This window comes from Alligator mississippiensis, chromosome 13 (assembly GCF_030867095.1).
Source record: "Alligator mississippiensis isolate rAllMis1 chromosome 13, rAllMis1, whole genome shotgun sequence".
NCBI classification, from domain to species: Eukaryota; Metazoa; Chordata; order Crocodylia; family Alligatoridae; genus Alligator; species Alligator mississippiensis.
Window position 1 is genome coordinate 28,736,351 of NC_081836.1, and position 18,708 is coordinate 28,755,058.

The following is an 18,708-nucleotide window of genomic DNA, read 5'->3' on the forward strand; positions in this document are numbered from 1 at the left end:
GACCATTTCACCCTCTTCTGTCCATCTGAGCCAGAAGCTACACAAATATTGAAATCCTTTTCTAGTACTCCTTATTAATAGAGCTAAAGGAATTTGAGAATAACAGTCTTAGTTTCCCCTCCTTGCTCATTTTATCTGAGTTTCCCTTTGAGTTTATAACTTGAGCATGTATTATAACATATTTGTATTGGGGCAGAACAGGAAATTGAAGAACATTTGCTTGTAAAATTTTTTTGTCTGTGTTTTTGTTTGGTGAATAACAGAGGGTGGGGAAGGAAGGGGGTGGGGGGCAGATCAAGGCCCCCATGGTGATGGAGGGAGTAGGGCTGGGGAAGAGGCAGGGCCTGAGGCAAGCGCTGCCTTGCTGGGGGGGCGCACGCGCAGGATGGAACTGTGGTTCGCCTGAGGGGCGCGAGGAGGGTGGGGCAGCTCCCACTGCTGCACGCACTGTAGGAGGGCATGGGGGGGGGTCCCCTATTACCAGTTAGGGGTCCCCTAGTTGCCTAGGTTCCCTTGAGGAAATGGTGGGTTTCCCCTTGCAGGCAGGCAGTGTTCTAGCCAGAAAGAGCCACTGCTACCAGCCAGAAGGAGCCACTGCTACCAGGCCTGCTGTAAAACAGAGCCTGACTGCTGCCCATCCAGGGGCGACAGGACCAACCACACAAGCCACAGCCTGGGCTGCTCCCCACACCTGGGCTGGGTGGGACCAAGGGACCCACCACAGGCCAAACAAAATCCTTTGGTGAGCTGGCTGCAGCTCACAGGCCATATTTTGCCCACCCCTATTATAGGCTGTGGGTACTAGTCCCCCTTCTCCTCCTCCTCCCTCCCTCCTTCCTGCCTGCCCTGCTGCCTTCCGGTTCCTGGGACACTGTGCAGCTTCCCTTCCCCTCTAGACTGCACCCCACACTAAGTGGTAACTGGTAATGCATTAAACAAATATGTTTATCTTTTAAACATTTAACCTTCCACATCCCTAGTCTAGGCCAAATCACGTAGATCAGCTTTAATATTCTCCATTGCCAATCTGTACAAGTAACCATTATTGGTGTTGAGGCAGGGGATTCAAGCTACTGTACAATCCACTTATATTTCTGGGACCCAGATGTGTTGGGATTTTGTTCATTTTAGTGTTCAGAGTGGTTATGCAGGTACTTCCTTTTCTAAAAGCTCATCTGTAATAGATGCTGAGCACTTTTAGAGAAATGATCCCTATTTCTGTTACCGAGTTCTTGGGGTTTTGGGATTGAATGTAATGGTATAAGTACATGGTGCATTTCCGACTACACGTTAATCAGTGGAAAGAGTGGATTCAGTAGGCCTGCACCTGCACAGGTGCAACATTATTATTAATGTGTGAGCACGCTAATGGACACAGTGCTTAGTGGTGTCTTATAGTCATTGTCTATACATGCTAGCATTCCAAGTCATTTGAGCACTTTTTCAGACATTGCTGATTTATCTTAATGGTTTATGTTCTCCAGAGCTTGAGGACTGATTACCATTATCTACTCATCTCCCCACCTAGTAAAATTTCTATATTTGCTCCTGATAAAGCAATCAACTGCTTTTGTCCCTTTTCTGGATATAATGGAACTCCACATTTGCAGATAATAGTAAAATGAAGTAGCATGAACATCTGTCAAGGCAGAAAATAATGCAAAGAGAGCTGGAGGGATTGGCTAAAGGAATGAGATTTGAGATTCAGCCTAAATAAATGTAAGTAGAATATCTTGGAGGGATGGGAGTGGGGTGGGGAGGAGAGTAATTGGAAGTACAGACATTTTAATGGAAAGAAACATGCTTATGGTTAGTAATGGACAAAGAGACCTAACAATGATAGTGGACACTGGGATGCAGGCAAATTTGCAGTGTAATAGGACAGTAAATTGGCTCCTCTTCTTTTTTTTTGTAGTGATTGTGCCATTACTTAATAGAGATTAGAGCTAGTGGCTACATCCTATAGGACATTGACAAGACTGCCTACAATACTGTATTTGTTCTGTGCAGCTGAATGTTAGTAAGAAGGTGGCAAACTGTGGGGAGTTCAAGGAAGAACAAAAATGGTCTTAATGGGATAAAGACTGATTCCATGATGAGGAAAAAATAAGGCTGAATCAACAACATTTGGTTGAGAGAGACTTGCCTGTCTCTACGTATGTGGATATTCAGAACCAAGGAAGAAAGAATTATTCATGCCATTATTCATCAAATTAATTTTAGTTGAAACTCCCTGCCACCATCTTGATGCACAGGCATGCTGATGCATGAGACATTGTGGCACTTTAATTAGCGTGGCTCTCAGAGCCACGCTAATTAAAGTGCCACCCCCTCTCCTCCCCACTCCAAGCCCTGGAATACATATAAAAGTGCCCATAGAAAATTAGGGTTAAAAGGGACCTCAGGAGGTTATCTAGTCCAACCACCTGCTCAAAGCAGGACCATCCCCAACTATATTATTTTAGCCAGGGATTTGTCAAACTGGGCCTTAAAAACCTCCAAAGATGAAGATTCCATCACCACCTCTCTGTTAACCTGTTCCAGTGCTTTACCACTCTTCTAGTAAGAGAGTTTTTCATAATATCCAACCTAAACCTTCCTTGCTGAAACTTGAGATGATTGTTCCTTGTTCTGTCATCTGTCACCACTGAGAAAAGTCTAGTTCCATCCTCTTTGGAACCCCCCCCCCCCCCCCCCCGCCACCTTTTCAGGTAATTAAATACTATTTCCTTTTCTAAGTAAGAAAACTGCTTTGCAACTAATTCAAATTATCTGTTTGTCCGACTGGAGACTTTAACTCCTGTTTTTTCTGTGTATTTGGCTGTAATTAAATGCAATATAGATGGATCACAATTGATATTCAGCTGCAGTTTAATGCCATAATTCTGCCCTATGAATTGAAGCACTTGAATCCTAATTCCCGTTTGCTTTGACTGTTCTTCATGTGCAACTGTGGTATCCCAAGATAAATTATTAAGTGTTATGACCCAGCTCACCCTTTTGTGGGTTTGTCAGGATCCGTTAACTACCTTTTAAAAGTGAGATGTGGAAAGTACCAGTGTTAGTGCATAGCAGGCTTCTAGATTTTAAAGGGCTGTGTCCCAAATAATAAAGAAAGCTAGAATGGGAAGCAATTAACCAATTCTCAAGGTACTTTATAAATTAGCATCAGGTCATTACTCAAATCTATATTGGCAAAGCTGGTTCAGTAGCTCAGCTTAAGTGGTGAGGAAGTCATTGTTGCTGTGAACAAAGCCTGGGGCAATTTATAGAGAGATCGAACTATGTTTAACCTCATTAAGGGAATCCATTGAACTCTGTGCAACACTATTGAAAGAGATCTCCATTCCAAAACATGCCAGCCATAGGTGCTGACTTCTATTTTTGCCAGGGAGGTGAGGTCTATGATGATGCTCCATACCACCCCCTTCCCCCATGGCTCTGCCAGAGCAGGGCCAATGGGGGTGGGGAGGCAGATGTGGGCTGCCTGCTTCAGGCTTGGGGCTCCCCACCCTGCTGCCATTAGGGCTGGGCGAAGCTTCGGTCCCTGGCTCAATTTGGCAGAGATTCGGCCCAATTTGGTGGACAAATCTCCAAATTGAATCAGAGGACCCTTTAATCTTGGGTCAGAATCCCAAATCAGATCAGAACCCTTCGAATCAATTCAGAGAGATTCAGACAGATTTGGCAATTTGGACATAGATACAGCTTTAAATGTTTTTTCTACATACCTCTAAGTAGGAGGGTCTCTGAACGCTACAGTGCTGGGGCAGATGCAGCGTCCCACAGAAGCATGAGGGGCTCCCTGGGGCACTTGGCAGCAGACCCGGAAGTGAACCAGAAGCACTTCCAGTCCACTTCCTGGTCCACCAGGGGAGAGCACGGGGGGGCCCAGTGCACCCCCCCCCCACGCTTCCCCCCACCCCCAGCTCAGCGACTGGTGCCTCCTGGGTGTGTGTGGGGGGGTGCACCTAGGGTTGCCCTGTGGCCGATTGCTGAGACACAGGGGACCCCCCCCAGCGTGCTTCCAGGCAGACCCAGAAGTGGACTGGAAGTACTTCCAGTCCACTTCCAGGTTCGCTGCCAAGCACACTGGAGAGCCCCTCGTGCTCCTATGGAACGCTCCATGTGCCCCAGCACTGCAGCGATCACAGGCTGTGCTGCGACCTCAGAGTATGTAGAAAAAAACTTTCAAAGTCGTGCCTGTGTCTGAATCACTGATTCACCGAATCAGCATCGAATCTTCAGATTCGGCCGAATTGAATCGGGGACAGTGATCCAAATCAATGGATCGAATCACTGTCCCCAATTTGGGCCGAATCCGAATCGAATACAGCCCATTTTGCACAGCCCTAGCTGCCACCCCCTATGAGCCCTGTACCACCATGGCAAGGTACCCCCTGCCCACCCTGCAGCAGTTGGTGGGCACAACTCAACTCTACACTGCCATCTCTGCTGCTGCTGAGCAGGCAGGGGGCACCTCGCCATGGCAGTGCAGCTGGCAGGCAGATTGCATCTGCCCCCACCTCACACACAGATCTGTGGGACGTGCCCCCACCCCCATTCCCACCTTCCTGGGAATGCATGCAGAGGCAGGGAGCTTCTTATCTGTGTGTCCAAAGATGGTTGATAAGGCCTTTCCAGGATTAACAGACTCTACTGCAGCTTGGACAAGTGTTTCCATGTGGGATGAGTAGTGCTGGATTCTTCATCTGGTCCATGATGCACTGTTTCTGCCACTCCCAGTTTTCCACCTTATGTTATTGTCATAAGATTTCAAAGTCCTGAGATCCTTGCAACACATTCTTCCTCCGTTTGGGGTGGTCCTAGGCAGTTGTCTCCCACAAGCTGACATCAATGTTGGATTTTTTTTTTAATTTGGCCTTGAGGATGTCCCTGAAGCTATTTGTCTACCTTTCTCTTGAGTTGTATGCCTTGGCTGAGGTGGGAAAATAAAACTTGCTTGGGAAGTGTGGAGTACACTAACATTGGCGCATCTGTCTTGGGAAGTGTGGAGTAGTACATCTGGATGACACCCCACCCCTGCTTGAAAATTTCTGCGGGGATTCCATCAGCTCAAGATGCCTTGTCATTCTTCATCTGCTGATTGCTTTCTGCACCTCATCAAGGGTTGGAGGGATTCTGAGATAATCTCTGACTGGGTGTTGCAGGATGGAGTTGAGAGCACTCTCATCAACAACAGAATCTTGATTGAGAAGGTCTTCAAAACTCTCCTTCCAGTGAACATTGATGGTTCCTCTTTCCTTGATCAGGTCTCCTCCATCCTTAGGTCTCAAGGGAGTTGGTTCCTGAGTGCTCAGACCATAGATAGCTTTGGTGGCACTGGAGAAACCACGCATATCATGGATGTCAGTGAGAATTTGAATCTCCTTAGCCTTGTCTTCCCACCACTTGTTCTTCATATCATGGGTCTTTGTTTGGACCTCTGTTTTGGCTTCATGGAGATTCAGTTTCTTTTGCTTGGACTTGGTGTTGTTTTGCCAAGTACCAAAGGCCTTGTGCTTGAGCTCAGTCAACCCTTGGACCTCCCAGTCATTCTCATCAAACCAGTCTTGATGTTCCCTAGTCAGGTCTGTCCCTAGGGGGGGGTGAGTTGGGCCAACCGCTCTGGGCCCTGCACTTTGTGGGGCCCTGCAGAACTGGGCAGAGTGGCTGCAGTGACTCCACACTGCTGCTGGCTTCATGTCTGGCCACTCAGTACCCTGCTGCTGAATCCACTGCTGACTCCCTCGCGTCCGGGGGCAGGGCCCCACACAGGCTAATTTGCCCTGGGCCCCGCACCCTGCTCAGGCGTCTCTGTTCCTGGTAGAGAATCCAAGTGTCTCTTCACAAGTGCTGATGACTAGTTTTGAGGGCACCCCGCATGCTGCTGACATTCTTCCATTGTTGTTGATTGGAATTCACCAGTCTTTCATTGAGGTACTGGTAGAAGAGGTCTCACTTACTTGCATCCTTAAGTCCTTCAACGTCAATCTTCCACTGGTATTGCTTCTGCTGCAGCCATCGTTTCAGAGTCAGTTTGTCAGTGATCAGTCCAGCAGTCATCAGCTCGTAGCATAGCTTGGATGATGCAGATATCTTTGCGATCCCAGACACAGACAATGACATAGGCAACCAAGTGCCAATGGTTAGATTATGAGCATTGCCATATGTCTTATTCCTGTTTTTCTGGCAGAACCAGGGTGTTGGTGATGGTGGGTCCATGTTTTGCATATTTGGTCAAGAGGAGGATGCTTTGGAGTTGACCTTTCCTACTCCTTCCTTGCCAGTGGTTCCATTCCAGAGGTTAGAATCCTTTCTGACTCTGGCATTGAAATCACCAAAAAAAATAAGTTTGTCTCCCTCGGAACATCAGAAAGAACTTAGTTAAGATTGACATAGAATTCCTTCTTGGTTTTATTGGCGGCATCAAGAGTTAAGGCATATGCACTGATGACAGTGGCATTTAGGCTCCCTGCCAGTTTAAGATGGAGAGTCATGAGGCACTCATTAATTCCACTAGGAAACTCATTGAGTTGGTTTATGAGTTAATTCTTAATGGTAAAGCCAACTCCGTGAAGTCGATGTTCTCCTTCCTGTTTACCCTTCCAGAAGAAGATATAGCCACCTCCTTGTTCTTTGAGCTGCCCATCTCCCACTTGTTGGGCCTCGCTCAGTGCAGCTACATTGATGTTGTCGCCTGAGTTCTCAGGCCATGATTGCAGTGCAGTGCTCTAGGCATTCACTATTAGGGTTGTCCATGAGGGTCCTGATGTTCCAGTTCCTGAAAATGGTGTCTTCACTGTTATTTTCAACTGCAATAAAGGGGATCCCACTGGACACGGTTATCCAGTCAGGCAGAAGGTATACAGGCTATGTTTAGGGCACCTTTTCTAGTCCCCTCCCCAAGTGGAGCAAGCAGAGCAGATCCTGATGAGGGCTGTTTAGTGACAGTTACAGCTGCCGAATTGTACTCCTGTCTTGTCTAGCACTTGGATAACCTTCTTGTAATTACCACTTCATGAAAGTTCATGGCTAGGAGCTTCCAGACCTCACAATCCTGCTCCCATTGCCAATAGCTGTTTACCAAAGGACTTGAGGAAAGTGCTGAAAATGCATACCTGTGCATGACTTCTTCGTGGAGAAGCTGCTGCACATCAGCTTCTACATGGCTCTTGACAGAACGGGACCTTGTTCCAATGGCAAGAGGCCAAGACAACTGGGGATCTCATTCTGCTGCCACCTTCATTCGCCTTCACAGCTGTTGATATTCTAGTGCCTTCTTCCTCCTGTTCCACCATTTAGGACTTGTGGATCCATGGCTGGGAGCTGGGCAGGCTTATTATAGTGGTGACCTGTACTTGCCATGTCACAGCACTGTCAAAGGATATATGTGGCTTTTCAGGAAGGAAAGCTTTGCTATCTGCTGTCCTCGCCACATCCTGGTGGTGCTGCTGCTGCTTGGTCAGTGACTGCTTATTTGGCAGTTACTGCTGCTTATTTCACAGCTAACCTTCCCTGAAGGTCATTCTACTATCTGCCACCTGTGGATGCACCGGGTAGCAGTACAGCTGTGCCCCATAGAGAAGTTAGCTGTAGTGTTAACATGGCATACTGTTAGTGCAAATATTTGTGTACTCGCATAAGGAAGCAAGCTAACACCAAAGGTGTTGGTTACATTTCTTTTAAAAATATCTGCTTCTGGGATATGGTACTTCTCTTGTTGGTTATTGAAGTAGGCTGCTACAAATGTCTCCTTGTGGAAGAAACTGGAGAAGAAATAAAGGTGCCCTGCACAGATTGAGAAGGGAAGAGCATAATTATGTACTAGTTGACCTCCGTGTCTTCTATAATATCTTTGTGCCATGCGGAAATTGTTGCGTTCACATCCAAGTCATAGACCTCTTGGTGTATAAAACATCAACATCACAGTCATGATTCAGTGCTCACAAAGAATGTAAAGGTATATCTACTCCAAGTAGTGGGCTTTTAATGTTTGTTGTTGGTTTGAGTGTTTTGTTTTTAATTGGGGTGGAAATTAATAACCAGTAGTTTTCAAAGCAGTGGTTTTGATAATCTGCTCACATGCCTACTAACATCTCAGCATAACTGGAATGCACAGAAAGCAAATGTTAGGTAATGCTTCAGCAAGACAGAAGGCAACTTGACTAGTATTACCAGTGAGAGCTAGGAAATGGCTCTGCATTACAGCATCATCAGGAGGTTAGTAGTGGTTTTGATTTGGACAGCAAAAGAAATTTTTTGCTTTCTGTTAGAATGCTATGCAGTATGCTATAGAAATGGGCACCACAATTGAATTTGGCAACTGCCTAGCAATCCTTATAGAGTAAATAGTAGTATAACTGTAGAGAAGATGCTTGGGAAAGTGGGGAGAGTTAACTCAGTTAAGCTCATGTAATGTTGCTCATTACAGTGAAAAAAATGTTGATTCTAAACATTGATGCCTTGCTATGCCATAAGTGTGCAGGATGTAGGTAAAGTGTCAGCCTCATCAAATCATTAATCTTAATTCCAAACATTTAATAAGCAATCAACAAGATTCCTAAACAGAGTAAGGAACAAAGTTATCCAGAATACCTATAATAAACTCTTTCCTTGTTCCATTTTCATGACACTTTAGCCTGTGGCAGTTATATTAGAAACAACAAAATTCTGTTGTTTCAAACTATAAAAACAGCTGAGATCAACTTTTTAATATGTTCATGATTTCTAAAACTTCATTGAAAACGAGTGGGTTTTCTGCATTTTGAATCTTCCTCTATAGTTTTGTAATTCAGCTATTTCCTTTTTTTCCCCCAGTTCCTGTGTATGAAGAAAGAATTCCTATAAGTAAAAAGTTTTGGTCTATAGTAACCTTTTCTGAAGATGTGAAAAGAAACATTTTCTTTCTGTTCACTGTAAGAAAGCTGTTCAAAGTGGCCCGAGTGATGAAACAATTAATGAACTTTATCTGCTTCTAGTTATCTTTATGGAATGGAGATGTGGTAAGACTAATAAGGTTTTCTTCTGGTTGTTAAATTGACACCATTTCCATATGGAAATACCCATATTCACTGCATGGTTCATAACCATAAAATTCTTTATACAGTCTCCTTTATACTCACTAATAATGAAACTAAACCTAGAAACACTTCCAGCCTATCCTGCAACCAGTGCAAAATTATTTTCCATATTATTTTTCTACTACTTTTACAGGACTGGAAGGGACCCTCTAGGCCAGAAAAAAAGCCCCACACTCACTGGATGCAGCAAGGGCTGTGGGGGCTCTGGGGCCTCCTGGCAGAGCCCCCCATACAGCCCCTGCTTCCCAATCACCCTGCCTCTGATGGCCCCCCCACCCAGCCCCAGCAGTCTGGGAATCAAAAAAATAACCAAAATGCACTCACCAGCAGTAATAGCAGCTGTGGGGACTCTGGGGCCACATGGCAGAGCCCCCCCCCCGCACAGCCCCCACTCCCCGATCTTCCCCCCTGCCCCCAGTGGCTGCTGTGCCTGGCCCCAGCATCTCAGCATTTGGGGGGGGGAAGCCCTGTGCTCACTGGCTGCAGCAGCAGGGATCACAGCCTCTGAGGGCTCATGGCAAAGCGCCCCCCCCCCCCCTGCACAGGGCATTGGGAGACAGCAGGGATGGCCTACCCACATCGCAGCTACTCCCAGACAGTGTGCGGCACCCTGCCAAGCTGCACTGCACCTGCACCATGGGTGCCCAGTGGGGGTGTGATCCTCACTGCCCCCCACTGCCTCAGGGTGTGTGTGGGGGGGCTCTGACACAAGCACCCAGAGGCCTTAATCACTGTTCCTGCAGCCAGTGAGTACAGGGGTTTTTGGGGGTTGTTTTTTTTAATTGCTGGGTTGCTGGGGCCAGGCAGAGCAGCCATCAGGGGCGGGACTGGGTGAGGGGGAGATCGGGGAGCATGGTCTGTGTGGTGGGGATCTGCCATGTGGCCCCAGCACCTCCACAGCCACTGCTACAGCTTGTGGGGAGGGCGGTTCTTTGCTTTTTTTTAAGTGCCAGGAGGCTGGAGCTGGGTGGGGCAGCCATGGGCACCCAAGCCTGCCTCTGCCTGGCGGATCTGAATCTCAGTCTTTTCCAAACTGATTTGGAGGGTTCGGATTCGATTCAGGCCTTTTAATGGGTCTCCCAGTTTGATTTGGAGATTTGGCTGCCGAATCAGGTCAAATTTCGTCTGAATTGAATCGGCAGCTGAAGCTTCGCACAGCCCTAGCGTGCAGCCACAGCGTGTGCAAGGCCAGGAGCACAGCCTGGCAGCTTGGAGACCAGCATCTGACTGGTAAGTCTGGTGTGAGGGAAGGGAGGAAAGGGGTGTGGGGGGACAGATCTAGGCCCCCAGGGTGAGGGAGGGAGTGGGGCTGGGGCAGGGTAGGGCAGAGCAGATGCAGGATAGAGCCATGAGCAGCTCATCGGAGCCGGGGGGAGTGTTCCTGCTGCTGTGCAAGGACATGGGGGCAGTGTGCCCCTAGATCTGTGCAGGGTGGGGCGGGGCAGGCTGCCGCTGCAGGCTAAGGCCAGGGGTTGTGCCAGGCTCTTCCTGGCGGGGGTTGGGCCAGGCTGTGCTGCATGCAAGGTGCACAGCAGTGGTGCTGGGAGAGGCCTATGGAGGGGGGCCTACACCGAATTTTGTGGTGGGTGCAGCCCCAACCATAGCACCCTCCCAGCACCTCCACCCACCCCAAGCACAGCATAGTCCAGCCCAGCCCTGCCAGGAAGAGCCTGTCACTGCCCCACCCCACAGTGGCATCCCGTCCCGCCCTGCCCTGCCTTGCCCTATGGAGATCCAGGGGCACACGCCCCCCATGCACTCCCAGGGTGCATGCAGGGCAGAAGCCCCCTGCTGCCCCCAGGTGAGCCGCTCACGGCTCTGTCCCACGCCCCACACCAGCTGTGCAGCGCCTGCCCCTGCCTCCCTCCCTCACCGTGGGGGCCTCAACTGCTCCCCCATGCCCCTTCCCCCACACCAGACTTACCAGCCCAACACTGGTCTCCAAGCTGCCCAGCTGCATATTGGAATCGGATCGGTATCAGCCAATACAGATCCTTAAAACTCGGCCATCGGTAGGTATCGGCCCAAAAAATCTCTATCGGTGCACCCCTAATTTACACCTCAGAATATAATTTAGCTTTACATAGCCGTTTCTTACTTGTAAAGCTAAAGGGCCCTTGTGATTGCTTTATTGTCAAATGAAAGCATCTACATGGTTATCTAATGACCTTTGTCACACACTAATACCATGCCTTTAGTCAATTTGTCTTAAATTTCCTGCAGTTCCATGTAGGTGAGCTCTTAGCTTTCCTCATTCCTCCAGTAGTAGCATTGTTTCCCCATCTGCCAGTGAAATACCAGACAGCATGTTGGTAGTCTTTCTCTACTTTAACACAGGACTTAAGTGTAGTTGCTCCTGAAAGTCAGGCTCAGATAATAGTCTGGTCCTGGTTTTCCTTCCCCTCTCTGCTTTTAAAGGATTGGCCTTCTGACATGTGCAGCCAGGCCTGTATGCACACTAGTAGATGTATCCATGCTGAGCTATGTGTAGTCTTTTGAGCCCTGTTCTGAAGCCATTTGACATCCGTGAGTATTTTCTACTGACTTCATTGACATATGGCTCAGGGCTTTGGTGAGCCTGGCAACAGAGAGAAAATGAAGGACAAGGTGCAGAGAAAAAAACAGCAAACAGGGACAAAAATGGCCAAGCCTTAAATTCTGTACATTTTACGTAATGCTTAGCATGATGGGGCACTGACATAAATGGCCTCCTGGCACTACCACAACATTAGTGGCAACAGATTTCAAAGAATGACACCAGAGAGAAACTCCATTGTAGAGGAGAGATTCCAGCAAAATGAAGCATGGGAATTGCTGCATTGTAGACACTAAAGACTATTGGCGATGCATCAGGGGTGCACACGGGTACATTTGCACCCCTTGAGCATGGTAGTGCACCCTCTGCGAAAAGGCGCTACCAACCCTGTTGGTGGCGCCTGTGGGCGGTTGCCATTTGCCACTCCCACCCCCCCTGCCACTAACACCTGCGTCTGCAGGGGGTCTATGATCACTGCTGAATGCTGCCAGCATGGTGTCTGTGGGTATTCGCTGACCACTGGGCACTGCTCACCACCACCCCCTGCCACTGACAGTGCTACAGCTGCCTGCAGTAGCTTCCCACTTGTCTCAACCCCAGTGCTGCCACCTGTGGGAGCTCTCAGTGCCGCCCCCTCCCCCCCCCCCAGCCTCTGGGGGCATGCAGCATTCATGTCACAAGCATAGTGCTTCACCTATCTGTCCCTGGGTTGCAGTTAGTGCTGCACTGAAAGAGATTTTTTGGACCAATACCAATGGCTGATTTTTAAGAAGCCATGTTGGCTGATACTGATCTGGTTCTGATATGCAGCTGGGCAGCTTGAAGACCAGCGTTGGGCTGGTAAGTCTGAAGTGGGGGAAGGAGTGTGGGGGGGCAAAGCAGATTGAGGCCCCCGTGGTGAGGGAGGGAGTAGGGTTGGGGCAGGGCACAGGACAGAGCTGTGGCTCATCCAGGGGGTGTGGCAGCTCCCGCCCTGCATACACCCCAGGAGGGCATGCCCTTGCAGGGTGGGAGCCACCTTCCCTCCCCTGCACCCCCTGGATGAGCCACTTGCGGCCTTCAGTCTGCTCCTCCCCCACCCCCACGCTTTTTCCCTCCCCCAACTCCTTCCCCCACACCAGACTTAACCAGCCAGATGCTGGTCTCCAAGCTGCTGAGCTGCACTCCTGGCCCTTTGCATGATGCGGCTGTGCGCATGCACGGGACGTTTACCGGCCACATTATCAGCCACATCAGGCAACAAAAGCTGATTTCCAGTACTTTCAATTTGCCCAATATCTGTGCCAATCTGATAAGGGACTAATGTATCGGTGCACCTCTACTTGCAGTAAGAGGGAATTGTACTTCCCTCCAGTAGGAGGAGGGATGCTTTGAGGAGAATTGGTCAGTATTTAGACGTCTCTGGGTTCTTCAGATGGAAGGTAATAGGAAAATGTGGAGTGTCCCTAAATTTGGATGTAAACATTTCCTCATTTATAAAATGGGATCTTCAGTGGACCAATATTCTGTATAGTCCTCCTTGTGCACACTGCGGAAACCCCAAAGCAGAACCTCAGGACAACCTTCTAATATTAACTGCAAACAAATGCATTATAAGAAATCCGTCTTTCAGAATTGACGTGGGAACAAGAGGTCACACCCTTCAGTTGCATTCTGAACATTTGGTTTCAGAAATAGGAGGATGGGATTCAGCACAGAAAGTGGGCATACACCAGTGGTTTCGCACCCTTTGTGGCCAGCAGACTGCCATCAACCCTCAACAGTTTCCACTGTGCTTGTACACAAGCGTGTAGGCTGCTCCAATGCTCTGTAATTATAGTGTTGGAGCAGACTTGATTAACAGAGTCTGCTGGGGCATAGCAATTGCTGCACTCTGGCAGCCTCCCACATCTTGTGTATAAGTGTCCGTGTGTTTCAAAATGGCAGTGAGGGTACTTGAACTAAAACTCATCGAATGAGTTTTAGTTCAAGCACCCCCACCACCATTTTGACACGCAGGGGTACTCATACATGAGCCACTGTGGTGCTTTAGAGTGGCTCTCAGAGCCACTGTAATTAAAGCGCTGCCTTCCCCCCCCCCCCCCCCAAGCACGCGCGGTGTCAAGTTCCTAATTAAAACCCCAGCCCATTGAGTCAAGTGCCCTTGTTAAATTCTGCATAGACAAGGAAGGGGAGGGGAGCAACACCGTCTGCAGATCTCTTATCATGGCCTCAGGCATCAGCATGGTAGAGGTGCTGTTCTGTGCTGTTCTTCCTCCTACCTCTCAAGTCTGCACATTACAAAAAAATGGAAGCAGATATTCTAAACCAAGAATTGATGTTCCCCTCATTTATTTTCTAGGCAGCTTTCAAAGTAGGTTTAACTTGTGCTTGCCTTATTTTCAAATGTAACTCATTTATTTTTAAAATTTGATGCATCTGTTTTCAAAATACACTGATTTAATATTCAACTACTGTCTAGCACTATCTGGATCAGAGTTACCACTATCCTAACTCTGGTGGTATATTTATGAATTTATTTTGCCTTCGATAGACAAAGGTTTGTGTTTTCCTCCTAACTGAAGCAAAGCAGGAAGAAAACAACTCTGTATATACAGTAGGGCTGTCAATTACTTACCATTAATGTGCACAGTTAATGCAAGAACCAGTTAACGCATTATTATTTTTAACATGTTAATTGCATATGTGGTTTTGGAGCCTGGGCTGCCCTGCCCCACTGTCATCACCACTGTCTCCAGGCTGCCCTGCAGGACAGTGGTGGCAGTGCAGAGGAGCCGTGGAACAGCCTGAGTGCAGGCTCTGCGCAGCTGCAGCAGGAAGTTGGGGGAGGGGGGGAGCATACCCACCCACGCATCCCCAGTCTGGGCCCCCAGGGAGTGGTGGTGACAGTGGCCCTATGCCCCCACAGAGGCCGCCGCTGCCAGCAGGCAGGGGTAGGATTCCCGTGGAGCCACACACTACATGCCCAGCCTATAGCCCAGCGTCACTGGAGCCTGAGCCATACCCAGCGCCACCGCCACTCTTGTCCACATGCCTCTTGGGCTACCGCCGGGACCTGCACAGCCACCAGTCCTGGCGGGAGCCCAGGTAGCACAGGAAGGAGAGCAGCCACTCTGCCTGGCTCAGCAGTGGTGGCGGCAGTGGGCTGGAACTGGGCATGCGGTGCATGCTTAGAGGGCTGCAGGAGGTGGCTCTGTGGGAATCCTGCTTCCACCCGCTGGTACCACCTGCCTCCATGGGGCCACCATCACCACCGCTCCCTGGGGGCCCAGACCTGGGATACATGGGGACCCGCATGCCTGGAGGTGGCTCATGCCAGAGCTCCCAGGTGGTCCCAGCCTGCCCCAAGCCTGAGCCATGGGGCCTGAGGGTGCCAGGCAGCCCCACAGCAGTGGCTCTGTGCAGGTCCTGGTGGGACGTGGGCTCCAGGTGGCTGCAGTAGGAAGACGGGGGGGGGGACACCCAACCACCCTCATCCACGGCCCTGAGCAGCAGGGCTGGCAGTGCCAGGGGTTCGGGGAAGGCAACGCTGGGCTGCAGCAGAGCTGCCTGGTAACCTCAGGCCCGGGACAGGTCAGGACTGCCTGAGACCCGCTAAGCAAATAAACAGGGAAATCTGGGTCGGGGCTGGGGCCAGGGCCGGAGTAACTGCCCCCGGTCTGGGCTGCCTGCAGCCGCTGCTGCTCAGACAAGAATAGGTTGAACCCCCTGCCGCTGGAGCCATGCTTGGGCAGGGGGCATTCCGTGAGTCAGGCAGCTCCACGGAGACCCCACTCAGATTGGGCATCCTGCCACAGTATCCAGGGTTTTCCCCTTCCGGGGCTCCAGACCCCCCTGCAGGCATCCCCTCTCCCCAGGCTCCAAACCCCACACATGCACCCACAGCCCGCACACCTTCACAAATCCCTCCCCCACACACCAGTCACCCCACACCACCCCCCGCCATACAAAGTACCTGCATAATTTTGTATTATTTTGTGTTTTTTCTGCACATAATTTTGAGTTTTTAGCTGTGCAATTAAAATCATGATTAATTGCAACTAATTTTTTTAATTGTGCAACTAATCACAATCAAATGTTTTAATCATTTGACAACCTAATATAGAATATATAACTTAAAAGTTTCAGAATGGTTTTTTATGTCCACTATTGTCAAAAGAGAACGTGTCTGTAAATGGTTAACTTTGGAATGCTCTCTGGTTAGTCGGCATGCGACTCATTGGTTTTTTTAGAACGCACAAAATAATCTTTACTGTCATATAATGCTCCTGCTGTACCTAATCCAGAGGGTGGGGAGGGCCACTTGAATGTGATAAACCCCTTTGCCTTGGAGTATATCTGTACTGCAGTCAAAAGTGTGATTTGCACCTCATGTAGATCTGTACCTGCTGACTTAAATTTAGCTAACACAGATGCAAATAAGAGTGAAGATGCAGCAGCATTAATTTTAGCATTGATGGTACTAACTTGAGTCACTGGGTTCATATTCAAGTGGCTGACATGCACTGCAGCCTGTGTTGCCATGCTCTCACTATTGTGGATGCCCATGCTAGCTAGCTAAATTTAAAATTAGCATGTGTACACATACCAGTGCTGCAGTCGCACCTTGCCTGCAGTGGAGATGGACCTTCATCTAGATGCAGTTGGTAGCATCTGACAAAGGAAGGTGTTGTCTACAAAAGTGCATGCCTCTGAACAGTTTCTAAGGTGGCAGATGTGCCTTTGGATTCAGTAAAAATCATGAATGTATGCACAGTCTCCTGGGGGTTAAAAACCCTGGCCTTTCAGCTCTTGCACATAAGAGAGGCTTGCATTTTTTTTTTAGGAGAGATTTTCTGATATTAATGGTAGCAGGTCTCTCTCTGTGGGACAGCCCTAGGCAATGATTCAGTGACAGAACTGCACACAAGCCCATGAACTCACAAGGCCAGTGCATTACACTGGATGCTTATAGTCCAGATGGTACACATTTTTCATGAAGAGAATGCTGCATTTTGAGCAAAGCTTACAGTAGCTATCTTTGAATATATAGGATGTTAACATGCTCTTTATCACAAGCTAACACAATCATAATTTGAGCGTATGCAAATGTGCAGAGATGTCTGTTGCCAGAATAATTATTGTAGGGAACTCTTCCACACTTTTAAATGTGTTCAGAATTTACATTTGGGCTGTCTTCTGCCATGCTAGTTAAATGTCGATTGACACGATAAACACTGTGTGCTGTGGGAACAGAATTGAAATTTCATCTGAACTCATTCATGGCAGGAAGGAGTTTCTTGCCAATGCAGGCCAAATTGAATGTCTGCTCCTAAGGGGGCTTACAACAAATCTCTAAATGTTCTTCCTCTTTTTTTTTTTCCCCTTGTAGGAAAAAGTATGCATCCATGAAAGGCCCAGTAAAGTCTTTATCTCCCTGTCCTTCTGTAAGAACAATTTGTGCAGGCATGGATGAGTACAGCCGCTTTGTGGATTGGGACAAGATGGATGCCAGCATCCAGAACCAGGACCCAAAGGAGTTAACTTGCACAGAATTCCAGGAGCTGAAACAGCTGGCCCGACAGGGCTACTGGTCCAAGAACCACTCTTTGCGAGCCAAAGTATACCACAAACTCATTCGTGACATTCCATGTCGCACAGTGACACCAGATGCAAATGTGTACCGTGACATTGTTGTGAAGATAGTTGGCAAACGTAATAGTGGCACCCTCCCACTGCCAGAGTTTGTGGATAATAACCTGGTTCCCACTTACTGCTTGAATGCTGAGGGCATTGTGGCTGTCAGGAAGATAATTTCCTGCATTGGTAATCAATTCCCTGACATATCATTCTGCCCAGCACTGCCTTCTGTGGTTGCTCTGCTCCTCCACTACAGCCAGGATGAGGCAGAGTGTTTTGAGAAGGTGTGTCGCATCCTTGCTTGCAATGATCCCTCCAAACGCCTCATTGATCAGACTTTCCTGGCTTTCGAGTCCTCCTGCATGACCTTTGGTGACTTGGTTAACAAGTATTGTCAGGCAGCACACAAGCTAATGGTAGCAGTATCTGAGGATGTGCTAGAAGTATACTCTGACTGGCAACGGTGGCTCTTTGGAGAACTGCCCATGGTATATATTGCTCGGGTCTTTGATGTATTTCTGGTGGAGGGCTACAAGGTGCTGTACCGGGTTGCACTGGCCCTTCTCAAATTCTTTCATAAAGTAAGAGCTGGGCAACCTATGGAGTCAGACAATATTCAACAGGACATTCGCACTTTTGTGAGGGACATTGCCAAGTCAGTGTCTCCTGAGAAGCTCCTGGAGAAAGCCTTTGCCATACGACTTTTTTCCAGGAAGGAGATCCAGCTTCTACAGATGGCCAACGAGAAGGCCTTGCAGCAAAAAGGCATCACAGTCAAACAGAAGAGGTAAGGCCTCTAGATACTATATTTACTCTAGCTTGGAGTTACCTTTAGAATTACTATTAGTCCTACCCACTAAACTCCAAAGAAGTAGTGTTGGTGAGCTTTTCTATCTCTGAGGGGTCAGCCGTAGTTGGTTAAGAGGGTGAAAGGGTCTAGTAACACATCATAGTATTTTCACTCTAGCAATTTATTATTCTGAATAACCTGGCTGCTGAACTAAGCCAATGATTCTCAGCTAGGTTGCCACCAGATCCTTGGAAGGGTGTTTTGAGGTAAGGAGATAAGCGCAGGTTCAGGCTTGTCCTGGCCTGGCCAATCCCCCACCTCAACTACATGACCCCTCTGCAAGGAGGTAGATGCTGTAGTGAAAGCCACCCAACTGGGATAAATTATACAATTCACTAGTTATGGAGGGGTGCCTTAAGTCCAGTTAGGGGTGCCTCAAGTCTGAAGAGGTTGAGACCCACTAATCTAAACATTACTGAAGTTGTAACAGGAAAAATATTCTAAATATCAGGACTATGGAAATAAATTAGTATATCACCTTTTGCTTAAACAGCAGTGAATTTCCAACTATTTAGTACAGCTAGATGTTCAATACAAGTGTCACATCACAGGAGTAATTTTTCCTGGCTTTAAACTGGAAGACATCTTGGTGAAGTAGAAGCAGAAATTGGAAAATAGAG

The 18,708-nt window shown here is 48.3% G+C and overlaps 1 protein-coding gene across 3 annotated transcripts in view; it reads left to right on the forward strand.

Annotated features, from left to right (window-relative positions):
- Positions 1 to 18,708, forward strand: part of TBC1D24 (TBC1 domain family member 24) — a 52,400-nt gene that overhangs the window by 11,496 nt on the left and 22,196 nt on the right. For all 3 annotated transcript variants that reach the window (XM_059716815.1, XM_006263218.4, XM_014597468.3), the window contains exon 2: positions 16,991 to 18,025. In XM_059716815.1, the coding sequence (XP_059572798.1) occupies positions 16,991 to 18,025 (1,035 nt within the window). The remainder of the gene's footprint in view (positions 1 to 16,990; positions 18,026 to 18,708) is intronic.